The 21031-nt window shown below is 43.5% G+C and overlaps 1 protein-coding gene across 4 annotated transcripts in view; it reads right to left on the reverse strand.

Moving 5' to 3' along the window:
* LOC127572033 (solute carrier organic anion transporter family member 2A1-like) overlaps positions 1 to 21031 on the reverse strand; it is a 214675-nt gene that overhangs the window by 103935 nt on the left and 89709 nt on the right. For 3 of the 4 annotated variants that reach the window (XM_052018850.1, XM_052018853.1, XM_052018854.1), the window contains 2 exons: positions 20197 to 20295; positions 10507 to 10640 (listed from right to left, as the gene is read on the reverse strand). In XM_052018850.1, the coding sequence (XP_051874810.1) occupies positions 10507 to 10640; positions 20197 to 20295 (233 nt within the window). The remainder of the gene's footprint in view (positions 1 to 10506; positions 10641 to 20196; positions 20296 to 21031) is intronic. The other variant, XM_052018852.1, reaches the window with a different exon arrangement.

Below are 21031 nucleotides of genomic sequence, written 5' to 3' on the forward strand. Positions count from 1 at the left end.
GGTATCTTGTATGAGTACCCCCAAGTCCCTTTGTACTACCGCACTATCAATCTTCTCTCCTTCTAGATAATAATCTACCTGCTTATTTCTACTTCCAAAGTGTACAACTGCACATTTCTCAACATTGAATCTCATCTGCCATTTCCTTGCCCATTCTCCTAAACTGTCTAGGTCCCTCTGCATTCTTTCTATTTCCTCTATGCTCCCTACTCCTCCACTTATCTTGGTGTCATCCGCAAACTTAGCCACACAACCATTTATTCCATCATCCAAATCATTGATGTACAAGGTAAAAAGGAGAGGCCCCAACACCGACCCTTGCGGCACACCACTAGTAACCGGTAACCAACCAGAACGAGATCCTTTTATTTCCACCCTTTGCTTCCTGCCAACCAGCCAATTCTCCACCCATTTTGCTACCCTGCCCATAATTCCATGACCTCTCATCTTATTAATCAGTCTCTTGTGAGGCACCTTATCGAAGGCCTTTTGAAAGTCTAAATACACAACATCTACCGCCTCTCCCTTATCCACCCTACCTGTGATTTCTTCAAAAAACTCCAATAGGTTGGTCAGACAGGACCTCCCCTTCACAAAACCATGTTGACTAGGTCCTATCTTGCCTTGCGCCTCTAGGTATTCGGTAACCTCCTCCTTGAGGATAGACTCCAATAATTTTCCCACCACTGACGTCAGACTAATAGGTCTGTAATTGCCTTTGTGTTGCCTCCCACCTTTCTTATACAACGGAACTACATTCGCTACCCTCCAGTCCTCCGGAACCATGCCAGAATCTATCGATTCCTGAAAAATAATGGCCAACGCCTCCGCTATCTCCACAGCCACCTCCTTCAGAACCCGGGGATGCACCTCATCCGGTCCGGGAGACTTATCAGCCTTAAGCCCCTTTAGTTTTCCAAGCACCTTCTCCCTATTAATCTCAATTGAACTCAGCTCCAATTCGTGAGACTCCTGACTAATGGGCACATTGCTTATGTCCTCCACGGTGAAGACCGATGCAAAATATTCATTCAATTCCCTTGCCATCTCACTATCATCCATTATAATACCTCCTGCACCGTTATCAATTGGTCCTATGTCAACCCGTGTCTCTCTTTTATTCCTTATGTATTTAAAAAAACTCTTAGAATCCTTCCGAATGTTGTCCGCCAGCTTCCTTTCGTAACTCATCTTTGCTTTCCTAATGACCTTCTTAGTTTCTCTCTGCAGATTTTTAAAATCGTTCCAATCTTCTGTTTTCCCACTAATTTTTGCTACTTTGTACGCCGCCCCTTTTGCTTTTATTTTATCCTTCACCTCCCTCGTTATCCACATCTGTGCCTTTTTTCCATTCAAAACCTTCTTTTTTCTTGGAATATATCTGTCCTGCATTGTCCTTATTTCCTGTAGAAATTTCTTCCATTTTTCCTCTGCCGTCCCTCCAGCTAACTTACTCCTCCAATCAATTTGGGCCAACTCATCTCTCATACCTTTGTAATTTCCCTTATTCCACTGAAATATCGATACACCAGTTATCAGCTTCTCCTTCTCAAACTTGAAACTAAACTCAATCATATTGTGATCACTTGTTCCCAGTGGTTCCTTTACCTTTAGTTCCCTAATCACCTCGGGTTCACTACACAGCACCCAATCCAAAACAGCCGATCCCCTGGTGGGCTCCTCAATAAGTTGCTCCAGAAAAACATCCCTTAGACATTCCACAAACTCACTCTCCTGAGTACTACCGCCTTGCTGCATTTCCCAGTCCACCTTCATGTTAAAATCCCCCATAATTATCTTCACATTGTCACTCTGACATGCTTTTTCTATCTCAATCTGCAACTTATGGTCCACTTCCTGACTGCTGTTCGGGGGCCTATATATGACTGCTATTATTGTTCTTTTACCCTTGCTATTTCTCAGCTCCATCCATAAGGATTCCACCTCCTCTGACCCAATGTCCTTCCTTTCTACTGATTTTATATCGCAACTAACCATCATGGCCACACCTCCCCCTCTGCCTACCCTCCTATCCTTCCTATATACTGTATACCCCTTGACATTCAGTTCCCAATCACATCCATCATGAAGCCACGACTCAGTGATTTATTAACCTGTAGTTGTGCCACTAGGTCATCTACTTTATTCCTGATGCTACGTGCATTTAAATATAGTATGTTTAGACTGGTATCTGCTATTGATTTTATTGTACCTCTATTGATCAGCAGATTATCCTGACTTTCTACCTGTCCATCCTTCTTACTATCTTCGCTACCTACTATCTTAGACATGTTCGTGTAGACCTCATCCCCTATCCTAACATTCGGTATCCGAACATCCTCATCCCCGATCCTAACATTCTGTATCCTAACATCCGGATTTGTTGTACTTCTATTATTCAGTAAATTATCCTGACTTATCACCTGCCTGTCATTCTTGCCATCCTCAATGGATTTGTTTCTATACACTTTCTCCCTCACCTTAGCATCTTGTAACCTAGCATCCTGGTTACCATCCCCCTGCCAGATCAGTTTAAACCCTCCCCTACAACTAAATTAAACATTCCCGCCAGGATATTGGACCCTTTGGAGTTTAGATGCAACCCATCCTTAGCAAATAGGTCTTGCCTCCCCCAAAAAAGGTCCCAGGTATCCAAGAATCTGAAGCCCTGCCCCTTGCACCAGTCACTCAGCCACGCATTTAACTGCCAGAGCTTTCTATTCTTCCTGTCATTGATACGCGACACGGGTAGTAGTCCTGAGATTACTACCCTTGAGGTCCTACTTTTCAACGTTCTCCCTAATGCCTTGTATTCCTCCTTCAGGACCTCTTCTCTTTTCCGACCTACATCATTGGTACCTACATGTACCAAGATTTCTGGCTGCTCACCCTCCCCCCTCAGAATATTCTCGACACGGTCTGTGATATCCCGTACCCTGGCACCAGGGAGGCAACACACCATCCGAGACTCATTATCGCTATCGCAAAATCTCCTATCCGTACCCCTTACTATCGAATCCCCAATAACCACTGCATGTCTCTTCCTCTGCTGGACCACAGTATCAGACACGGTGCCAAGGTCCTGGCTGCTGAGGTCTTCCTCTATGAAGTCATCCTCTCCAACCGAATCTAAAATGAGATATCGGTTTTTGAGGGGGACTGCCACTGAGGTGCTGTCTACATAATCTTTATAACTCCTGTCTATCTCCTGCTCGCTCTCCCTAACCAACCGAAGGTCATCCAGCTGCTGCTCCAGACTCTCAATCCGTTCCTTGAGGAGCCGCATCTCGGTGCACTTTGCGCAGATGTAGTTATCAGGGAGTCTGGTCGTCTCCCAGGGGCCCCACATCTGACACTCCAAACACAACACTAATCCCAGATGCATACTGCTGAATATCACTGAGCTCAACACTAAACTAAACTAATAACTCACCCCTCTCTATAATCTCGCCTCTTTCCCGCTCTCGCCGAAGCCCGTTGAGCCAAAGCCGAACCCACTCTGCTCCCTTTCACTCAGCTGCCCGCTCCGACGCTGCCCGCTAGATATGCTCGTCTGCTTTTTAAATTGCCCGCGCGCTTCCGGGTGACGTCACGCGCCTGCGCAGTCACTCGCCGCTGTCCCGAACGCTAGAAAGAGAAAAAAAAACCTCGTTATTTTCCGGCAATCTCCGCTCTCTCGTCGCTGGAAAGAAAACTTGAAGGCGAACCTTCGACTTTTAAATCGCCCGCGCGCTTCCGGGTGACGTCACGCGCCTGCGCAGTCACTCGCCGCTGTCCCGAACGCTGGAAAGAGAAAAAAAAACCTCGTTATTTTCCGGCAATCTCCGTTCTCTCGTCGCTGGAAAGAAAACTTGAAGGCGAACCTTCGACTTTTAAATCGCCCGCGCGCTTCCGGGTGACGTCACGCGCCTGCGCAGTCACTCGCCGCTGTCCCGAACGCTAGAAAGAGAAAAAAAAACCTCGTTATTTTCCGGCAATCTCCGCTCTCTCGTCGCTGGAGCCAAGTGATCCCACAAACCAAGTCTCAGATCAAAACCTTGCAGTCCTGCTATATCTACTTGTCTCTAGTAGTGGACACTTAAACAGCTAATGGGAAGATCGGGCTGCAAGAGCATGCCCATCTTCAACAACAGTGGTGACTTCCTCCTGAGATCCCCACTAGCCTGGAGAAAAGTTTCCAGCCAATTCAATTCACTCCATGGAATATCAAGAAAGAGTGAATAAAGCATTATTATCAAACATGATTAGGCCACAGTGAGAGACGGTGAACATGTGCAACTCTTGGCACCACTGTATAGGAAGACATGACTACACGAGAGAATGTGCGAAGGAGATTTGCCAGGATATTCGTTGTGATGGAGCTTTTCAGTTATGAGGAGAGACTGGATAGGCTGCTTTGTTTTATTAGAAGCAGAGGAAGCAGTAGGGGTGGGGTGGGGGGGTGGGGGCTATATAACCAACCCGAATGAGGTAAACAAAATTATGAGGGGCATATATAGAGTAGATACGAATGCCCTACCTGGGGGTATGGTAGAAACAGGTACTCTCACAACATTAAAGCTGTATCTTGACGAGTGCTTGCATCATCAAGATGTAGGATATGTGCCCTTAAAATAGGATTTGCATAAATGGGTACTTCATGGTCGGCATGGGCAGTGGTGCAAAGGACCAATTTCCATGCCGTATGACCCTGTGAATCCATGACTCTATGATCACTGGTAAAGACTGTGGACCAGGACACATCCCAGCTGTAGTATTGAAGATCTGTGCTACAGATCGGGCTGCAACTCTAGCCAAATTGGTACAGTACAGTACCTGACAATATGGAATATGGAGACACAAGAAAGACAGAAAGACTGCAGATGCTGGAAATCTGGAGCAACACACAAAATGCTGGAGGAACTCAGCAGGTCAGGCAGCACCTATACAGGGAAATAAACAGTCAACGTTTTGGGCTGAGACCCTTCATCAGGACTCTCATGACGGATACAGAACTCGTTGAGGGGTCAGGGAAAATGGGGTGGGAAGAAGAGTGGGGCTCAGAGGAGTGAAAGGGGTACGAGGGGTTGGGGGAGGCATGAAAGACCAGCGGTGGGTAGAATGTAGTGGTGGAAGAAGAGGAGCAGTAGGACCTAGCGGCAGTGAGAGGTCTCGTCCTGGAATCAACCTGGATCAGGGTCGGAACCAGAGGCGGCGTGGGCCACGTCCTGGAGGGGTCCAGGGTCAGAACCTGAGGCAGTGGGGCACTGGCCTGAAGGGGGCTGGGATCGGGGTCAGAACCAGAACCAGAGGCATCGGTGGCAATGGCCTGGAGGTGGCCGGAGCTAGGGCAGGAGTCGGGGTCTGAACCAAAGGCGATGGGGGCTACGGTCTGGAGGCAGCTGAGGCCGGGTTCGGAACCGGAGGTTCCAAGTGGGGAATGAGGAATATGTTCTGTTCACAGAAAGCAGAATGAATTGAATGCAATTAACTACTGCTGAATCAGTTACAGAAGACAACAGGAGCAGGAGTAGGCCTGCCCCACCATTCAATATGAACATGGCTGATCTGCCCCAGGCCTCAACGCATGCATCAGTTCTTGCTACCTGCACACAGTCCTCATTTCACTGATCTTACTAACCTGCATTTACCTTTCCTTTAAATACCTCCAGTGTTCTGATCTCCACAACTCTCTGGAGCAGAGAAGTCCAGAGATTCACCAGTCTTTGTGAGAAGAAATTCCTGCACACTGTGGTTTTAATTCCCACCACAATGAACCACTGCCTGATACATGGCGATACCAGTGAATACACTTAGATACTCCATGAATGCAACAGGTCAGCTGAGATTTGGCACCTGCTTGTGGTGAGTCATCAAGGATGAATGGTGCTACAAGGTTGGTAAGAGGGGAAGGGTAGTGAAGGAGTCAGCACCCCAAAGATCTAGGTGACTGCAGAAGGTTCCAAAAAAACTGTGCTCAGCAAAAAGCTGTCTTGCAAGAACAATCAGATGCCTCTTGTATCAACTGTCCTTGAGAGTGAAACCTCAAGAACCACAGGGGAATCCAATCCTGAACAGAGCTTTGCAGAGTCACTGTAACCCAACCTTTCCAACTCCACGTAGATATATACAAATAAGGAAGGTCTGCTGAGGGAGTAGGAATATAAAAAGCCAGTTCCAAATATGAAAAGGAGAACGATAAAGATAATCTCCAAATTGCTACCTAAATTATGTATAACTTGGCACAACATCAACAAGATCAGAGTTGAATGCGATTAGTATGGGAGAAAGGGGCACTGGCATTGGGGAAAGAGGGAGTGTTTCATTGGGTGGGGCTTCACTTGGGTTCTTTATCCAAATGAATCAAGTAACTTGGGCTGTTGATGGTTCTGGGGACGGGATGTGGGGAGGGAGTGAAATTTATAAAGTCTACTAAGGACAAAATGAGAGTGCAGGGTAATGAAATAAATCACGAGTCTTTAACGAAAGGACAGAGATTACAGACATACAAGGAATCCTGGAATTAAAGTCAGAGCATGGGGAAATAGTTAAAAAAAAACAAAATCAAAGGCTCTTGAAGCTAAATGCAAACAGTACATGCAATAAGTTGGACAAATTAGTGGCAATATAAACTGGTGTGAATTACGTAGCACAGGTATCACTGCAAAGTGACTAAGGTTGAGAATGAAGTATTCTAGAACACTTAAGTGTTACAGGAGATGGGCAAAAATGAACAGCAGGGAATACAGCCTTGATGGTAAAAATAGGGGATTAAAGGCCAAAGAGAAAAAAGGATCACAACTCAAAAGTCAATTATCACTTTCTGTGAAACTTAGAAACTGCAAGAAGCAGAAGACATTGGTCGAAGCTGCCTATTACTGGTGTTGTAGTGTAAAGCAGGAAATTACAGGCACGTGTAACAAGGGGAAAAGAATTATCATAGGTGACCTATGGTCTGGGCAAGCAATAATGTGGAAGACAGGTCCATGGAGTGATTCAGGGATCGTTTTCTGGATTAGTATGTTGAAGAACCAACAAAGGAACAGGCTATTTTCGACCTTTTATTGTGCACTGAGTGTAAATTAATAAATAATCAGGGATCCATAGGGAAGAGTGATCATAATTATACAAAATTGGAAATAATTTAGTTCAGTACAATGCAGGCTCTTTATTCTAAACAAGATAAACGATGAAGCTGTGGTGGATTGGGAAACTGTTAATTTTTTAAATGTTGTCTTGTCTACTGACATTCCCTTTAATATAGTTTTCTAAATATCAAAGTACAACAAATATTTATTCCTTTAAGGGCAAAAAACAGCAGAATTAAAAAATGCCCCAGCCAAGGCAAACAAATTAAAGGTAATGTCAGATTGGAAAGGCTAGTAATGTCACCAGCAATGAACCATAAACCAGAGGATAATAAAATTGCAGGTTAACAAGAGTACCAATGTACTGTTGATACTCTTTTCAGAGATTATTATTTTGCAGTTCTGCCTTTCCTTGTAAAAAGGAGAACAAAATGGAAAAGATGAGTATAAAATTTAAACTGTGTCCAATATAGAAAGAGGGAAGGTTATATTGTGGAATAAGGAACTGACAAATAAGTTGGAGAAATTAATGGGACTGAAAGCTGATAAATCCCAAAGACTTGACATGCTGCATCCCAAGATTTTCAAAGAGGTGGCACTGAAGAGAGTGGATGTCTGATTGTCATTTTGCAAAATTCCATAGTGTCTAAGACAGCAAAAATCAACCCATAATTTAGTCAGGAAAAAAATGAGGAACTCTTGACCAGTCAGCCTGACATCAGTAGCAAATAAAATTCTATAATCCATTGTTAATAAAGTGATAGCATGACATTTGACAGAGCCAACATGTATTTATGAGAGGGAAATTGAGTTTGAAAAAGCTGTTGGAGCTTTTGAAGTTATAACTGTTAGAATGGATAAGGGGGAAATCAGTGGATGTGATGTATTTGGACTTTCAGAACAAAATGAGAGCAAGTGGGATGGGGTTAATGTAGTGGTGTGGATGGAGGATTAATGAACAGAAAATGGAGGGTGGGAATAAATGGTTGGCGGTCTGTGACCAGTAGGGTACCAGAGGGATCGATATCAGGCCTCAGGTGTTTGCAGTCTACAATCAATGAATTGGATGAAGGGACTAAGTATAAAGTATAAAAAGGCATTAAGGCTTCAGGGAGCTATGGACAGGCAAAGTGAATGGGGAACGGCATGCAAGATGGAATACAATGTGAAAAAATGTGTGGTTATTTACACTGGTAGAAGATAGAAAAGTAGGGTATTTTTTCCAATGCTGAGAGATTGAAAGTCGTTGGTGTTCAGAGGGACCTGGGTGTCACGGAACACAAATTACTAGAAGTTAACATGCAGCACACCAACAAATAGGAAGGTAAACAGTGAAAGGGAGACACAAGAGATTCTGCAGATGCTGGAATCTGGATCAATACACACAAAATGCTGGAGGAACTCAGCAGGTCAAGCAGGATTTGAGTAAAATAGTAATGACATTTTACCACAATCATATACTGGGCTTTGGTGAGACCACACCTGGAATATTGTGCATGAATCTGTTTTCCCTACCCAAAGATGTCATTGCAAAAAGTGGGGGGTGGGGGGGGGCGGAACTGAGGTTCACCAGAAGTTGTTCTGAGAGATTAAGCAGACTGACCCTATGGTCTCCTGAGTTTAAAAGAATGAGAGGCAATCTCAATAAAATATAGAAAATGCTTCGTGCTTGATAGGGTGAATGGAGGAATAACATGCACAATGTCTAAAATGATAAATTTGTCTCAAAATAAGGGGTTGGCCATTCAGCGCACAGAGGCGGTAAATTTTGGAATCTTCTACTGAAGAGGGCTGTGAGGGCTCAGTCACTGAGGATACTTAAGACAGAGATTGAATGAATTTTAGATGTTGGGGAAATCAAGTAAAGAGGCTCCAAGACATGATATTATTGAATTGTGGAGCTAATCCGAATCTGACATCTGCTGCTATTTCTTATGTTTGCATGTTGCTAACATCATTTCAATACTGTCCCATCTCTCCTTGGTGATACAGTGGAGGTTCAGTGCTGTCAGCTTCACTTTAACATTGTGTTGGAGGATGCTTCAGATCAATCCAAGCAGCAGAAGCGCAGATTTACAGAATCTATACCATGTTCAGCACTGTTGTGCACTTCTCTATTCCTCTCATTTTATGATCACTCGGGTATGATGCCAAGGTGAAACAATGAAATCAGCTACTAGGTCATTGCACCAAATTACCTGCTGACCTCCCACTGGATCAAAAACCAAGGAGAAAGGGTGCAGCTGGGTAACAGCCTGATGCCTCCCATCCCCATCCAGGTATCTCAATTTAACAAGCACAATTATAATCTTGAAGAATAGGTGGCTGGCATAAATTCCCAGGAATTAAAAGTGATAACTTGTGGAAAAATATTCAAATATTATGGTGAACTGAAAGGAAAGATAGAGAGAGACGAATCTGGTTAACATGTCTAGGATTAGCTGAGAGAGATGAAAAATAAGCAGTAATTCTCTCTCTCTCCCCCACCCGCCCCCACCCCACTGATGCTGCCTGACCCACTGACCATCTCCAGATTTTCTGTCTTTATTTCAAAGTTTCAGCAGCAGTTTTTTAGCTTTTTTAAAAATCGGAGTCAGGTCTTTCAGGTGCAAAATTGGGACAGATTTCGATACCTGAACATGGCAGTAATTTGGAACTCTCTTCACTGCAAACCAGCTGGATGGCAGATCAATTGTTAGTTTTATCTCTGTAATTGATAAGATATTACCAACCAAAAGGTATTATGGGATATGAGGAGAAAGTGGATAAGGTGACATTCAGCCATGACCTCAGGACCATTCACTGTTTCACTTTCTTACATCTTGGCTGTGCTCACAGAATTGCTACAGGTTCATTGAGCAGAACCCTTTCCAGTTGATACAGAATTCCAGGTTGTGATGGGTGTCCTCAGAACAACAATCAGTGTACTCAATGGCCGAAGGCCCACTGGGAAGCCCTGTGTTCTTTCCAAAGAGGGGAGGAGACGAACTCAGCTTTCCTGCTGTAGGAAACTTCAGCATAGTCCTTGCTGGAGTGGTGCACAGCAAACTGTAAGAAGTTGTACACACCCACATTGGGAAGGAGGCCATAACACAGAGTTCATCATTCAAGATGGGGACATGGGTTTGTCCAAGGTACCACAGCCAGTTTGCCAATGGTAGCATCTTATGCCACAGTCACATTGTCAAAGCAGGAGCAGTTCGAAGAAAATGTCAGCCTACGGCACACTCATAAGCTCGCCAAAGTTCACAACAATATTTGTTCTTGAACTCAGATCAGCAAAAGCTGGTTAACTAGTCTATTTGAAGAAGTCAAAGATGCACAAATTGGCTGGAGTATTTACTGATGTTGCAGAAATTGGAATTAAAACATTCTCTTTTCATTTGGGCTTTGTTACAGGTGGCCATTAAATTAAGGTAATCTAAACTTGGGTCCTTACCTTTTGATGGATCATTTGTCGAGGGAAAAAGAAATAAGGGATAGAAATAACAGCAAGAACACCACTGGAAATGAGCAATCCAAGCCACCAGGCACCAATCCACCGGGGGTCACTGGGCTTCATGTCAATGGTAGCTGAGGAGGGTGACAAAACAAGGAGACATAGCTCATTCACCAACACAGTCATTTAACTGGTGGAACATGTCCTCACACTCAACAACTTCTCATTCCATTTAACTCACTTTCCCCAGATTAAAGTTATGAGAACTAGCATGGGCCCAAGCTATGCCTGTCATGTTGTTGGACACATGGAACAGTCCTCAGTCTAAGCTGATTTGGGTATACTCCCCTAATTCTTTCTCCAACATATATGGCATTAGCGCCACATCCTTTTCTAATTATTTTAATTATTTTAAATCTGTGTCCTTTGGCTATCAACCCTCTCACATCAATGAAAATACAGTTGATTTGAATCAGAAATTATCCAGCATAAACAAAGTAATATTCTTTGAGTCAAACAGCGCAGAAACAGGCCCTATGGCCTACTGAGTCTATGCCAACCATCAAAATCCCATTTACATTAATCCTACATTTTCCTACCTTATTCTCCCCAACTTTCCTTGGCAATTTATTTGAGAAATTTCCATTCCGTAATCTTGCTGGTGCGTTTTGGTGAATCCCATAGTGGATGCAGATTCTTATCATTTCACCTTCAATATTTAGATCTGAGACCTGTCCAGACTGATTGCCCTTGATCTCCTCTCTGCTGAACTGGTGTCCCTGGATCAGGTTGCAGGAGATCTCACACATGTAGTCTGGGGAGAATGAATGGGATGCCCCAGAACATGCTACCTGGAAAAACAGTCTCCATGAGGAAATTAAAAGTCACCCATCTCCCAGCTGCAGGCACTGTCAGTTTCGATGATCAAAGTTTTCCCAAGGGAGAATGAGCTTCCAAAACACAACTGTGCAAGAACTGGCCCCCTGAACCCACAGAAGCCTGATGAGGGCACAGGAAATGAAATTGCAAAGTAATGCAGAAGCAGCAGCAGTGAAATTTAGAAGTGAATGAATCAGTAAAAGCCAAAGTCGAAATAGGGTCACAGTCATACATCATGGAAAAAGGCCCTTTGGCCCAAATCGCCCATGATGACCGTGTTGTCCAGTGAGCTAGTCCCATCTGCCCATGTTTAGCCCAAAGCACTCTGGGCGTCTCCTATCCATATACTTATCTAGATGGCTTTTAAATTTTGCTAATGTGCCCGCCTCAACCAATATTTCTGACAGCTCATTCCAAATATACACCATGCTTTGCGTGAAGAAGCTGCCCTGATGCCCCTTTTAAATGTCTCACCTCTGATCTTAAAGCTATGCCCTCTTGTTTTTAGTACCTTCTCCCTGGGAAAAAGACAATGTGCTTTCATCCTGTCTATGCCCCTCATGATCTTATATACCTCTATCAGGTCACCCCTCAAACTCCTACATTCCAGGGAATAAAGTCCAAGTTTATGCAACCTTTCCTTGTATGTCAGGGCCACCAGGTTCAGGCAACATCCTGTAAATTTTTTCTGCACTCTCTATAGTTTAATAACATCTCTTCTATAATAGGGCAACCAAAACTGTAGACAACACCCCAAGTGCGGCCTCACCAACGTCTTATATAACTGCAGCATAACTTCCCAGGTTCTATACTCAAGTGTCCTGACTGATGAAGGTCAGCATGCCAAACACTTTCTTCACCACCCTTTCTACCTGTGATGCTGCTTTCAGCGAACTATGCACTTACACTCATAGGTCCCTCTGTTCCATAACACTCCCCAGGGCTTTGCCATTCACTGTTATCCTGATTTGATCCCCCAAGGTGCAATACCTCACATTTATCTCGATTGAAAGCCATTTGCCAGTCCTCAGCCCACATACTGAGCTGAACAAAAACCCCCTATTTTAGTATTATCCACAAACTTACTAACCATGCCTTGTACATTCAAATCCAGATCGTTTATATAAATTACAAACAACAGAGGTCCCAGCACTGAACAATGTGGCACACCATTAGACAATAAAGAATTACAGTTCCCAGTAGGCAATGCAAGGGGTCACATGGGTGAACAGAAAGAAAAGCTGTAATAAGATGGAGAAAAAGCCAGCCGGCGTGGTGAGGGCGCACGTTGTTTCTGAAGTTCAGCAGTCACCGGATTTGCCAAGAAAGATTCAGGTGAGAGGCTGAGAGATCCCGTTATGGATCAGCTAAGTCCTCCCATGGCTATGCAGTTTATTGGCAATCTAACCGATAATTGGAAATGCTTCAAACAGCGATTCAACATATACTTAGATGCTAGTGGAGTGAGAAGGAATGATGAAAAATTGAAAGCATCTATTTTTTTGCACGTTATTGGCGAAGATGCTTTGGACATCTATAACGGCTTTCAAATTGATGAGGCAGCTTTTGAGTTCAGCACTTTGATGAAAAAAATTTGAGGGCTATTTTATCCCAAGTAAAAACATCACATCTGAGAGATATAATTTTTTTTCCTGTGACCAGAAACAAGGTGTTAGCTTCAACCAATACTTAGCTGAGCTTCACACACTGAGCAAGTCTTGTGAATTTGGAGATTTGAGAAACTCACTAGTTAAAGACAGAAAATAGTTTGTGGAATTCCAGATAATGGACTCAGAGAAAGACTGTTGCATGAAAAAGATTTGACCCTGGAAAAGGTCAGCAGAAACTACACAAGCACAAGCTAAGGAGCTGCACAGGGCAGACACAACAGTACATGCTGTGAAAACAGAGAAGCAGCACACAAGGCATTTCGGAAAGCAACAGCAAAACAAAGAGGAAGGCTCAAACAGCAAATGCAGCAAATATGGAGGTTGACACATTACAAAGGTGTGTCCTGCTTATGGGAAGTCCTGTAATAGCTGTGGGAAGAAGAATCACTTTGCAAGGTGCTGCAAAGCTGGGGCTAACAAGAGAAAGGTGCACACAGTTGATGAGGAAATGGAGGAATTCTTTGTGGATTCTGTACAGACTGTGGCTGCTGGTAAAACAGAATGGATTGTTCCAGTAACTGCATGAGACAGTAATTCCACTCAAGCTTGACACTGGAGCTCAGGTGAATCTGTTACCCATGGATGATTATAAGACTCTGACAGTAAAGAGTAAGATTTACCCTGTGAAGTTAAAAGTGACAGGCTACACTGGAGAGAAAGTTCCAGTAAAAGGAGGCTGTATGGTGACCTTTAAGTACAAGGGGCAGCACTTGAAATCACAGCCACTGATTGTAGAAAGAAGAGTACAGCCAATATTAGGTTTGAGTGCACGTGAAAAGCTCAACCTAGTGAAAAGGAGCGAGGGACACCTCTGAGGAGGAACCCCATGGATCTATGACCACAAATTCCAACCCATGGCTGTGACCCATCCCCTGTCAGTACACCAAAGGGGCCAGCATATGGAGAAAATGAACATGTGGATCAGAGTTCCCAGGTAAACACCAATAGTAATGCAGCAAATGAAAGTAATAACACCTGTGAAAACAAGTACCAGACCAAAAAGGACCATTAAACCACCTCAGGGACTGATTGAAAGCTGCTGAGTAGACAAGGGTTCTTGGCAGGTTTGTAGGTCGTCCTACCAGGGACAAGTTGTAGTGGTCACGTCTCTGGCACCGAGACTGGACCCTCAGCTCAGAAAGGAAGCAAGGAAAAGAGGAGAGCAGTAGTGATAGGGGATTCAATAGGTGGACAGATATGAGGTTCCGTGGGAGAGATCAAGAATCCCGGATGGTCTGTTGCCTCCCTGGTGCCAGGGTCCGTAATATCTCAGATCGAGTTCTCGATATTCTCAGGAGGGAGGGTGAGCAGCTAGATGTCGTGGTCCATGTAGGGACCAATGACGTGGATAGGAAGGAGGAGGAAGTCCTGCAAAGAGAGTTTAGAGAATTAGGTGCAAAGTTGAAGGACAGGACCTCCAAAGTTGCAATCTCAGGATTGCTACCCGTGCCACGTGCATGTGAGGCTAGAAATAGAAAGATAATGCAGCTAAATACGTGGCTAAGGAGATGATGCAGGAGGGAGGGTTCATGTTTCTTTGTTCCAGGGAAGGTGGGACCTGTTCCGACGGGATGGTTTGCACCTGAACTGGAGGGGTACTAACATACTTGCGGGTAGGTTTGCTAGTACTGCTCCAGGGAGTTTAAACTAGATTTTCAGGGGGAGGGGAGCCAGAGTGTTAGAGCAGATAATGAGGTGGAGGAGGAAAAAGGTCATGCGAGGACTGCCTGTATAGACAGAAATCAAAGGTTTGTACATGATAGAAATGTTCTCAGGTGCATCTATTTCAATGCAAGGAGTATTGTAGGTAAAACAGATGAGCTTAGGGCGTGGATTGGCACGTGGGATTACGACATTATTGCTATTAGTGAGATTTGATTGCAGGAGGGGCAGGACTGGCAGCTTAATGTTCCGGGATTCCGTTGTTTCAGACATGGGGGGAGGGATGAAAGGCGGAGAAGTGGCATTACTAGTCAGGGAAAATGTCACAGCTGTGCGGAGAGTGGACAGCCCGGAGGGCTTGTCTACAGAGGCCATATGGGTGGAGCAGAGAAACAGGAAAGGTGTGACCACACTAATAGGGTTGTATTATAGACCACCCAATAGTCAGAGAGAATTGGAGGAGCAAATCTGTAGAGAGATAGCAGACCAATGTAAGAAACAGAAATTTTAACTTTCCACATATTGACTGGGACTCTCACACTGTGAAAGGGCCGGATGGCTTGGAATTTGTCAAATGTGTTCAGGAAAGTTTTCTATATCAATATATAGAGGTACCAATGAGAGAGAGATCTCCTATTAGGGAACCAGGCAGGTGAGGTGACAGAAGTATGTGTTGGTGAACATTTTGGGTCCAGTGACCATAATGTCATTAGTTTCAAGTTAATTATGGATAAGGATAGGTCTGGTCCTCGAGTTGAGGTTCTAAATTGGAGAAGGGCCAATTTTGTGGAAATGAGAAAGGATCTAAGAAGAGTAGATTGGGATAAGTTGCTTTCTACCAAGGATGTGTTCAGTAAGTGGAAGGCCTTCAAACGCGAAATCTTGAGAGTGCAGAGTTTGCATGTTCCTGCCAGGATTAAAGGCAAAGTTAACAGGCATCAGGAACCTTGGTTTTCAAGGGATATTGGTGATCTGGTTAAGAAAAAGAGAGGTGTATAGCAGGTATAGGCAACTAGGAACAAATGAGGTACTTGAAGAGTAGAGAAAATGTAAGAAAATACTAAAAAAGGAAATCAGGAAGGCAAAAAGAAGACATGAGGTTGCTTTGGCAGATAATGTGAAGGTAAACCCGAAGGGTTTCTACAAGTATATTAAGAGTAAAAGGATAGTAGGGGACAAAATTGGTCCCCTAGAAGATCAGAGTGGTCGTCTATGTGTGGAGCCTCAGGAGATGGGGTAGATCTTAAACAGTTTTTTTGCATCAGTATTTGCTCAGGAATCTGGCATAGTGTATATGGAAGGAAGGGAAACAAGCAGTTGTGTCATGGAACATATAGAGATTAAAGAGGAGGAGGTGCTTGCTGCCTTACAGCAAATAAAGGTAGATAAATCCCCCAGGCCTGACAGGATATTTCCTCGGACCTTGAGAGAGACAACTGTAGAAATTGCAGGGGCCCTGGCAGATATATTTAAAATGTCCTTAGCCACGGATGCGGTGCTGGAGGACTGGAGGGTAGTTCATGTTGTTCCGTTATTCAAAAAAGGCTCTAAAAGTAAACCAGGTAATTACAGGCCAGTGAGCCTGACATCAGTAGTAGGTAAATTACTGGAAGGTGTTCTGAGAGATCGGATATACAAGTATTTGGACAACCAAGGGCTGATTAAGGATAGTCAGCATGGCTTTGAGTGTGGTAGATTGTGTTTAACGAATATTGTAGAGTTTTTCGAGAGGTTACCAAGAAAGTAGATGAAGGAAAGGCTGTGGATGTTGTCTATGTGGACAATGTAAGGCCTCTGACAAGGTCCCACATGGGAGATTAATTCAGAAGGTTCATCAATGGAGAGGCTGTAAACTGGATTTGAAATTGCTTGTGTGGGAGAAGACAGAGAGTGGTAGTGGATGATTGTTTCTCAGACTGGAGGCCTGTGACTAGTGACGTGCCTCAGGGATCTGTGCTGGGACCATTGTTGTTTGTTGTCTATATCAATGAGCTAGATGATAATGTGGTAAATTGGATCAGCAAGTTTGCTGATGACACTAAGACTGGAAGCATTGTGGACAGTGAGGAAGGTTTTCAAAGCTTGCAGAGGGATCTGAACCAACTGGAAAAATGGGCCAGAAAATGGCAGATGGAATTTAATGTGAGGTGTTGCATTTTGGAAGGACAGATCAAGGTAGGACAAACACAGTAAATGGTAGGGCACTGAGGAGTGCAGAGGAACAAAGGGATCTGGAAGTTCAGATACCTCGTTCCCTGAAAGTGGCGTCACAAGTAGACAGGGTTGTAAAGAAGGCTTTTGGCATCCTGGCATTCATAAATCCAAGTATTGAGTATAGGAGTTGGGATGTTATGGTGAGGTTGTATAAGTCACTGGTGAGGACAAATTTGGAATATTGTGTGCAGTTCTGGTCACCTAACTATAGGAAGTATATCAGTAAGATTGAAAGAGTGCAGAGAAGATTTACTAGGATGTTGCCGGGTCTTCAGGAGTTGAGTTACAGGGAAAGATTGAACAGGTTAGGACTTTATTCCTTGGAGCATAGAAGAATGAGGGGAGATTTGATCGGGGTTTGCAAAATTATGAGGGGTACAGACAGAGTAAATGCAAGTAGGCTCTTTCCACCTAGATTAGGAGAGATATGTGTGAGAGGACATGGCTTTAGGGTGAACATTAGGGGGAGCTTCTTCACTCAGAGTGGTGGGAGTGTGGAACGAGCTGCCATCTGACGTGGTAAGTGCGGGCTCACTCTTAAGTTCTAAGAATAAATTGGATAGATACATGGATGGGAGAGGTCTGGAGGGTTATGGACTGGGTGCAGGTCAATGGGACTAGCGGAATAAAGTTTCAGCACAGACTAGAAGGGCCAAACGGCCTGTTTTCTGTGCTGTAGTGTTCTATGGTTCTAAAGGGGGAAGATGTGTTATTATGTAGTTATAATAAAGAACTACAGTTCCCAGTAGGCAATGCAAGGGGTCACATGGGGGAACAGGAAGTGGCTGGTGGCAGGCGTAGTGTTGCGCGGGTATTAGTTTTGCTTCGTTGTTTCCTTCTGTATTAGATGTACTGTATTTGATGTTGGTTGGTTTTTGTAGTGCTTTTAGTGAATAAACGTTTTGTACCAAAAAAAACAGGAAGTGGCTGTAAAAAGAGGGGAAAGCAAGTAGTCTGGTGTGTTGGTTAATAAAAATGTTCAGATAGTAAACCCATGCGAAGTTTGTCTCTTGATGAAGAACAAACATAACAGCCTCCAGTCTGAGAAACAACCCTCAACCATCACCCTCTGCTTCCTACCACTGAGCCTACTATGATCCAATCTGCTACGTCCTCCTGAATCCAATGCAATCTAACCTTCCAGACTAGCCTCCCACGAGGGACCTTGCTAAAGTCCATATCGACAACATCCACTGCCCTCCCTTCATCTACCCTCTTGTTTACCTCCTCGAAGAACTCCAAGAAATTTGTCAGACACAACTTCCCTCGCACAAAGCCGTGCTGACTGTCCCAAATGAAACCCTGTCTCTCCTAACGTTGGTAGATCCTTTCCCTCAGAATCCCTCCAGCAAATACCAATGTCAGACTCACTGGTCTTCAGCTTCCTTGCTTGTTTTTGCTACCCTTTTTAAACAATAGTACCACATTAGCCACTCTCCAGTACAAATACACAACATCAAATACAAGGGGGCTGAAGTTCAGAGCGGTGATATTTGAGTTCTGCAAAATATCAGTCAAACCCTATTTGAAACTGCACAAGCACTGAAAGAATTAATGGAGTGACAGAGGTGAATTTAAAAGCATATTTTAAAATTAGATATTGCCAAAGCAGAACGATGTCAACAAGCACTTCTTCACACAAGCCTCTCCCCAAAAAAGCTCTTCACATTGTGGACAGTTGAAAATCTTGAATTAAAGATTAATAATTTCTGAGAAACAAGGGAGTAAAGAGTTTTGGGGCCAAGAGAGGAACTGAATGTGCCATGCTCTGACTGAATGTTGGAGGGTATCAAGGGGCTAAATGGCTTCTTCCCATTCCTGTGATCCTGGCACCAGAATGAACATTACTCTGTATCTAAGCATTCTACATTTGTCTTAAAAACACCATCAGTGAAAGGAGAATTTCACAAACTTATGCTGGTGTTTATAAAGACAATCAAAACTCAATAAAACTATTAAAAAAATGCTTGGACTCTGCTGGTGTTAGCAGTTGCCATTGTTACATAATCAAAACAAGCCAGTTCCTTGTGTATTCATTTCCCATCTTTGTTGTTGATGGAACCTACAGTTTAACAGGAGTAGGAGGGGCAATGGAACTCTGTTTCTTGGTATTTGAAAACCAGCAAGGAAACCATCACTTAGATCCACTTAGTAAGTTAGATACTCTTCTGCTTTCCTACTTGCACTTTATGCCTATGCCAATGCCAATACTTCAGAAAGCCTACCATTTTTCCTATAAATTGGATGAGTTCCTTGTGTTATCATAACAGCTTATAGTCATAGTCATGGAATCATACAGCAGAGGAACATGCCCTTTGGCCCATTAAGTCACACTGACCACCAAGCACCCATTTACACAAGCCCTACACTAGTTCCATTTTAATTTCCCCACAACACCCCCCAGATTCTACCATTCACCTACATCCTAGGGTAATTTATAGTGGCTAATTAACAGACCAACCAGCATGTGTTTGGGATGCGAGATGAAACCTCCCACAGTAACAGAGAGAACGTCACAACTCTAGATAAACAATGTCAGAGTTTAGGATTGAGCTCAGGTCACTGGAGCTGTGAGACAGCAGCTCTACCAGCTGTGCTACTGGCTGCCCCTGCACAGAAAGTGGTCCAATTACCAGGCAGATTTAAGCCTGCTGAACTCAAGCTCAAAACCAAGTCAGAGGTCATTGAATACACATCACTCTGGTCTGACTGACAACTAACTCTGCTCGTCTTTGCTTTGTTTGATTCAGGTTCTCTTCATCTATGGTGATGCTGAGCAGTCCTATCGGAAGGAGGCCAAACCAAAAAGAATTTTGTTAATTCTGGCTAGGTTCCTCTGTTATTTCAATTTACCTTGGCATTGAAATCAACTTTCTCCTTCTCAATCTTTCTCCTTCTAAAGCTCTTCTAAACCTTATGATAGTATGAGCACAGTTCCCTTAGATGTTCCCCTACTGAGCTCACTAACACAATCACTGTTTCCATAAGATGGATAAATAATGAGGGAGGACCCAGTTTCTTTCTTCATTGGTTGTAAGCAATTAGACAAATTATAATTAAGAATTCACACATATATAAAGATGCCCGTATTCTTTGTAAATATTTGTTCATATATATTTTATTTTGCAGTTAAACAATTGAAATGGTGATTACCTTTGAAACACTGGAAGTATTTAGTACTACCATACAGAAAAAGTATGAAAAGGCCTTATTTTGTTTCTATATCCATTAATGACACCAGCATCTTTCAATGACTTCCACTTACCTGGATTCACTCTGTCCAGGTCCACAAATAAACGTAACATCACAGACCCAAGTAAATACCCAAAGGCAGGCCCAAAGACAGATATTGCAAACAGGATTGCTGAAGAGGATGAAAAGGAAAGACACAATTTACTAAGCAAAAAATGACCCAGAAACTCTAATGCATTTCACAACCATTTGTGTTGTACACATGGAACTTTCAAAGAGATCTAATTGCCAAGTCAATTTGATACTTAGTGCAGCAGTAGCACACTTCCTGCAGTTTGATGCAGATCCTCTGCACTTCTGAGGCAGATACACATGATGGCTGCACAATGACATCATCTGGCACTGTTTTTTTTTCAAATTGTTTGCTTTAAATTCCATGGTGTAGACAAAGTGTACAAGCAAATCAGGCCTTGCACACTTAACCAGATCTTAACCACAGAGTTCAGGGCTGCTTTGGTATTAATTACTCCCATGGACCATTGCGGGGAGTCCAAGCCAGCCATCTCATTCCAGGTTGATGGCTTCTTGAAGTTTTCAAAGTTTCTCAGTGACCTCTTTGGCATTTTTGATAAGGAAGGATGTAACAGCAGTGCTTACAGTAGAGATGTCATTCTTGGGGGAATTGTCCGGTGAGGCCATATGGGTAGAACTTAGATACAAGAAGTGGAGAGTTTCCCTAGTGGGAGAAATTGCTCATAGTTGTAAGAATAATAGGGTTGTATTAGTGGGAGATTTTAATTTCCCTGGTATGGACTGGGACACACAGAGTGTTAAGGGCCTAGATGGGGTGGAATTTGTGAAATGTGTTCAGGAAAGTTTCCTGAGTCAATATATAGAGAACCCTCCTC

This window comes from Pristis pectinata, chromosome 6, assembly GCF_009764475.1.
Source record: "Pristis pectinata isolate sPriPec2 chromosome 6, sPriPec2.1.pri, whole genome shotgun sequence".
Taxonomy (NCBI): domain Eukaryota; kingdom Metazoa; phylum Chordata; class Chondrichthyes; order Rhinopristiformes; family Pristidae; genus Pristis; species Pristis pectinata.